The 6000-nt window shown below is 60.0% G+C and overlaps 1 protein-coding gene across 2 annotated transcripts in view; it reads right to left on the reverse strand.

Moving 5' to 3' along the window:
* LOC104650429 (A disintegrin and metalloproteinase with thrombospondin motifs 7) overlaps nucleotides 1-2832 on the reverse strand; it is a 66717-nt gene extending 63885 nt beyond the window's left edge. Inside the window, exon 1 of one of the 2 annotated variants that reach the window (XM_074399908.1) lies at nucleotides 2470-2831. In XM_074399908.1, the coding sequence (XP_074256009.1) occupies nucleotides 2470-2569 (100 nt within the window). In that variant the 5' untranslated portion in view covers nucleotides 2570-2831. Of the gene's footprint in view, nucleotides 1-2469 lie in introns of both variants that reach the window. The other variant, XM_074399909.1, reaches the window with a different exon arrangement.
* Nucleotides 2833-6000: the final 3168 nt, after the last annotated feature.

A 6000-nucleotide genomic window follows, 5' to 3' on the forward strand; every position in this document is an offset into this window, starting at 1 on the left:
TTAAAGAGTGCAGGGATAAGTTTAAAAATAAGCCGTTCACTGTAGCCTACAGGTGTCCCTAGCAGAGATGTTGGTGCTGAAACTAGCACCACCTAGTGCCAGCAAGGAGTAATTACAGGTGCCGGTCTCTCAAAGCTGAGCCTGCAGAGCTCAAGGGCAGTGGGATGGCACCGGGCGCCATTCAGCGAGACTGCCAGAGGTTCATGGCCAAATCTGTTCTGCCCAGTCAGGAGGTCTGTTCTGATTGGACCGAGCTGCTGCCACAATGGGTGTTAAACACTTATAATATCTCCACTGGGTGACAGAACTGTCACTTTGGAGCGTCTATCAAAGAAATGCCAAGATGGTATTTACCCTTACCTCCGTATCAGGACCTGAGTTAACAATCCAGCCCTTCAAACGACCCACAGCTCATGCCAAGGAGGAAAAATGCCCTGCAGGGTGGGGGGTGGTATGTGAATGCCCTCCTCTTTGAGTCCTGGTGTGCACAGAAACGCATGCACACAGGGTTCCCATGTGCCACACAGCAGGAGGAGGAGACGTGACTGGGCTCCAGCCTCAGAAACCCGAGCAGGTCCCTGGGTTAGTCACAGTGGAGGAAAAGGGTATATTTTCCTAAAAGTGAGCCCAGGATGTGCCCTTTGGTCTCAAAGAAGGGAACATGCAGTAGCAGGAGCTCCAGGCTTAGGTCCTGGGCTCCAAAGAAAATGACAGACAGGCTAGCAGCCTCAGAGTCGGGAATCCTGAGGGACTGAGGAACGGGGAGGACTCCATGCTCTGTATCTATGGGAACACTAGAGACAGATACGCCACCCTTGGCGTGTCTGTGCCCAGATTAGGTAGGGGAGAGTGCTTGACCTGCCTCCACCCCCAAACAGCAGGTCCAGGTTGCAGGACTCACCCAGGGCTCCCTCATCTGGGGAGTTCTGGGTCAGCCTGGCAGATCAATAAAAGCAGTGACCACTACATTGCAGTCACCGTGTCCTGTACTGAGCAATTGACATTCAGTATCTCATGCACTCCTCATAAGAATCCCAGGAGGTTGACCACACCCAACTCTTCCCACAGCTGTCAGGGGACCTGGACGCGAGTCCTGGGGGAAGCGATTTCCTGCTCTCTCATTCCCACCGCCCGGTTCATCCTCCTGAGCTCCCAGTTCTGGACAGTGGAAAACACAGGCCTCATTCAGGAAGCTCAGGGGTCCAACCCCACAGATTCTTTCTACTCTAAGCCTGTTTGCTGGTCCACAAAAGGACTTTCCATCACCTGCTTTGCAGGGTTGTTGTGGAGATGAGAAATAAGAACCCATGAGGCTGGCACACAGTAGGTGCTCATTAAATGTTCGCTCCCTCTGCAGTCTGCACATGGCTACTAGACCAAACCTTCCCAAAACACTACTTTCATCAGCTGCTGCCCTCAACGGCTTCCCAAACATCTGAGCTCAAGTGTCAGTGTTCCCATCCTTCCCACCCAGGCTATTTTCTACTCACAATCCCTCCCGTGGGGAGGCAGGTCGACCCCACCCCAGCAAGCAAGCCGAATCCAGTCCCCCGACTGACGCTCCCCAGGGAAGAGTCCCACTCCCTCCACACCCTTCCAGCCCACCCAGAATCCATCCATCCTTCCAGGCTCTCCAACCTCATGCCCCTCCTCTCCTACAAAGCCTGCCGATCCCCTCGATTGGAGGGCTCTCCCCACTATCCACCGGCTCCCCTGACTCGGAGCTCCCTGAGCACCGGGCCTGGGGTATCCCACATCCTGGGTTACTGAATTCCCAGGCCGGCTGCGTCGAACGCACCAGCAGCGCAGCCCCCCACACCGTCAGGTCGCTGCCAAACAAGAGTCTGGAGCAGGCCAGAGGCTCGTCGAAGGCGCGGCGGGGAGAGTTAACCCAGAACCGGGAAAAGAAGCTCCTGCTCCCCGCTCCACTCCCGGCGTCTTCACTCTTTGGGGAGGGAGAGGCAGGAAGTTCAAGGACCGCACAAGACTCGGCCCCCCGCGCCGTCAGGGGCCGCGCCAGCAACCCAGATGCGGTGGGCGGGGGCCGGGGGCGCGGTGGGGTCCCGCGGAGACTTGAGACCTGGCGCCCTCGCTGGCGAGTCCCCGGCAGCCCGCCTTCCAGGCGAGCCCCGCTAAGGAGTGCGAGAAACCAAATCCCCGGTGGATAAACCGCGCTCCGTCCAGCCCTGTCGGGAGCGAGGCGCGCGGCTGCACCCGAGCTGGGAAAACTAGAGCCCGAAGAGCGGAAGGGGCTTATTCCAGGCAACAGGCAGTAGCTGAGTCCGGGGCTGGGAAAGGTTCCCCAGAGGCGCGGCTTCGCTCCCCGGCCGGCCCGACCCCACCCGGGTCCCCTAACACCCGGGGAGCGGAAGACGCGACCCCCTCCAAGCAGAGCGGGGCCGGCGCGGGGTCCACAAAGTGAGGCGGGGCCCACCCGGACTGGGGGAGCGGGGAGAGGCGGCCACCCACCTGGTGCGGGTCCGGGGGCGCCGCGCGCCAGAGCGCAGAGGAGCAGGAGGAGGGGGCGCAGCCGCGGCGCGGGGCCGCGGGGACTCGGGCCGCCGGGCATGGCCGGGGCCGGGCGGCCGCCGGGTGACCCCGCGCGCGCACGCTCTCGTCCGTCCCGTCCGGTCGCCGCCTGGTCCGGGGTCCGGCTCAGGACATGCCCGGCCCGCGTGCAGCTCCCGGCGACCCGGCCCGACTCCGGGCGGCTGCGCTGGGTCCGCGGGCAACAAAGGCTGCAGGGCCCGCCCCCTTGGCCGGCTGCGGAGGCAAAGACGAGACAAGGGAGCGAGAAGAAGAGAAAGAAAGAAAGAAAGGGAAGGAAGGGGAGGGAGGGGAGGGAGGGTGGCTGCCGGGCCCCGCCCCGCCCCTCAGGCTCCTTCCCCCGCCCCCAGCTAAGCCCCGCCCCTCAGGCGCATCCCCTCCCCCCCGACCACGCCCCACCCCTCAGGCTCCTTCCCGGCCGGCCACGCCACGCCCCGGACACGCCCCCGGACACGCCACGCCCCCGGACACGCCACGCCCCGGCCGACCCCGGCGTCCTCGTCCTCGGACCCGCAGGCCGCGCTCGGCTCAAGTGCCGGCCGGGCAGCGCCCCGCAGCGGACGTCCGCCCCCACCCCCGCCCCGAGCGCCTCCTGCCGGCCGAGCCCGGCCCGCCGAGGCCCCGCAAAGAATCTGGAATTTCTGTGTTGTCCCTGAACCAGGCTGCGGGACGTGCCCTTCGCTGTGCTCCCCAGGCCAACCAGCGCTGCCCCTCAAAAGGGGACCCGGGAGGCCTCCCGAGGGGCAGCGGGGGCCGTGCGCAAAGCCGGCTCCGGAGGGAGGCCTGGGCCCTCCCTGGACCGACGGCAGCCCTCGGCTCCCGGTTCCTCTCCTCGTGTGTCTGCTTGAAGCAGAGCGCAGCGTTGAGCCCGCAGGTGGGGACCGGGCTTCGCCCAGGCCAGCGCCCACAGACTCTCCGCAGGGGCCCAGCCTCACGTCCCAGGCCAGCCTCCGCCTCTAACACCCCCGTCGGTCCTCCAGGGCCCCCGCCCTGGCTCTGGCTTCCGGCTCCCCTGTCCCCTGGGCTCCCAGGAGCTTCCTCCAGGGCATCCGTGTAGCACAGGGTCACCCCCTTCCTCCACCTCGTCTCCAGTGACCTTGCACTCCACCTCCGCCGTCGGGTCTCAGGGCCACAGCCTGGTCAGTGTCATCCCTCAGAACTGCCCCATTTCGGCGATCCGAAGGTCAGCTGCCCCCTTCTCAGACCCGACCCTCCCTGCGGTCCTTTCCACCTTCACGGCAGCACTATGTATGGCTCTTCCTCCAATCCCGTGACACCTTCCTCCTCACCCCACCTGCCAGCCCCTCCTGCTCCACCTGCTTCCCTCCCTGGCTGCATCCACTGCTTGCCTCCTGGCCCCTGCCCAGCCACCTTCCAGCTCTTCCCTACCACTTACACAGGCTGATCTTGCTGCTCAGAGACAGGTAATTCAGACCACCACATCCTACCATGCACACCCCCCACTGCATGCAATGAGCCTTTGTAACTGGCACTCACTCACTTCTCCCTCCATCTGGACACAGTGAAACAGGCGCCCTGCAGCCATCAGAGACAATGCTTCCACCAGGGCTCTGTGGCTCCCTCCCCTCCTGTCTCCTCAAGGGTCTTGCTCCAGGAGTCCCCAGCTTTCCTCGGTGTGCCTGGGCTGGTGACCGTCAGTCTAAAATCATTCTTATCTTCCTCCTATTTAAGATACTGGTAATAGCTGGGCATAGTGACACATGCCTATATAGTCCAGCAATACTCAGGAGGCTGAAGCGGGAGGGTCAATTGGATCCAGAAGTTCCAGGCCAGGCTGGGAGACATACTGAGACACTGTGTCTGGGGGAATGGGGCAGGGAGGGGGTGGTGTCGGGAGGAGGACCAGGCAAGGTGACTCACACCTATAATCGAAACACTTTGGGAGAGTAAGGTGGGAGAGTCACTTGAGCCACGAGTTTCACACCAGCCTGAGCAACATAGTGAAACCCCATCCCTACAAAAAAAAATTTTAAAAATTAGCCCAGCATGGTGGCATGTGCCTGTGGTCCCAGCTACTTGGGGGGCTGAGGTGGGAGGACCACTTGAACCCAGGAGGTTGAGGCTGGGCTGGGCCTGGCCCCACCCGTGGGCAGTATCCAAGATCACGCCACTGCATTCCAGCCTGTGCAACAAAGTAAGCCCCGGTCTAAAAAAAAAAAAAAAAAAAAAATACTGATAATACCCCTCCATGGACCGGATTTCCTCTCTAGTTCCCACCCCACGTATCTGCTCTAATTGCTCCCTGTCTCACCCAGACTTCTCCCTCAAGTTGTCTAGATTCCCCCGTTTGTACCTCTTGTCCATCCCCATCTTGGTTTCAAAGCCAAACTCCTTCTCCACCTTGACCTGCCCAGTGCATTCTAGAGGTGCCCTCCCGCTTCACACGCTTCCACTCTGCCCTCGTCAGCTGGCACCTCTCTCCCACACTCCATAAAGATCAAGTATGCACTGCAGACCCGGGGCACTGGGGACACAGCTGTGAACAGATGGTTAAGGTCTCTTTTCTCTGGAGCTCCCGCTTTGGAGGAAGTCATGGGCAGAAAGCAAGTAGACAGATGGATAAACAATTCAGACTACCGTATAAACAAGACCAGCTACAGAGAGTTGCTTTGAAGAAAGTAAAACCAGAAGTGACTCGACAGTCTGCTTTCCATGGGGTGGTCAGGGAAGGCCTTTCTAAAAAGGTGACATTTGAGCTGTGAGACCAGAAAGATCAGAAGGAGCCAGTCACGTGAAAGGGTGAAGATGTGACCTGGGTGTGATGATGCATGCCTCTTGTCCCAGCTGCTCAGGAGGATGTGGAGAGAGAATCCCTTGAGCCCAGGAGATCGAGGCTGCAGTGAGCTCTGATCCCACCACTGCACTCTAGCCTGAGAGAATGAGACTCTGTCTCTAAAAATAAAAATAAATGTTAAAAAGCTGGACACTGGAGAGAGATCCAAGATGGCTGATCACTAGCAGCTCGGGATTGTAGCTCCCACTGAAAGCGCAAAGAAGGAGAGGACGCCACACCTTCACATGAATTCTTGTTGCTCACGCACCAGGAGATTCCCAGCGGAGGAGCCCCACGGGTCGCCAGCGCAACTCTTGTGACCGGCGAGGCGGTTTTGCCGGCGCCTCGGAGCGTCGGTTCTCGGTGCAGAGTCGGAAAAGCACCATCAATCTTAACGCCACTGATTTAGTCGGTGCAGTGGGTTGCTCAGATTTCGGCGCTTAGAATCAGTAAGTTGGACGTCCACTCAGAAACCCAATTACAAAGACGGTAATTATAAAGACCACAGATGGATAAATCTACAACGAAGGGAGGAAAACGGTCAAAAAAGGCTGAGAATACCCAAGATCAGAACGCCTCTTCCTCAGCTGAGGATCCCAGTTCCTCATCAGCAACGAAACAAGGCTTGATGGAGAACGAGTGGGTTCCAATTACAGAAG

The sequence above is a fragment of the Saimiri boliviensis genome, chromosome 5 (genome assembly GCF_048565385.1).
Source record: "Saimiri boliviensis isolate mSaiBol1 chromosome 5, mSaiBol1.pri, whole genome shotgun sequence".
NCBI lineage: Eukaryota > Metazoa > Chordata > Mammalia > Primates > Cebidae > Saimiri > Saimiri boliviensis.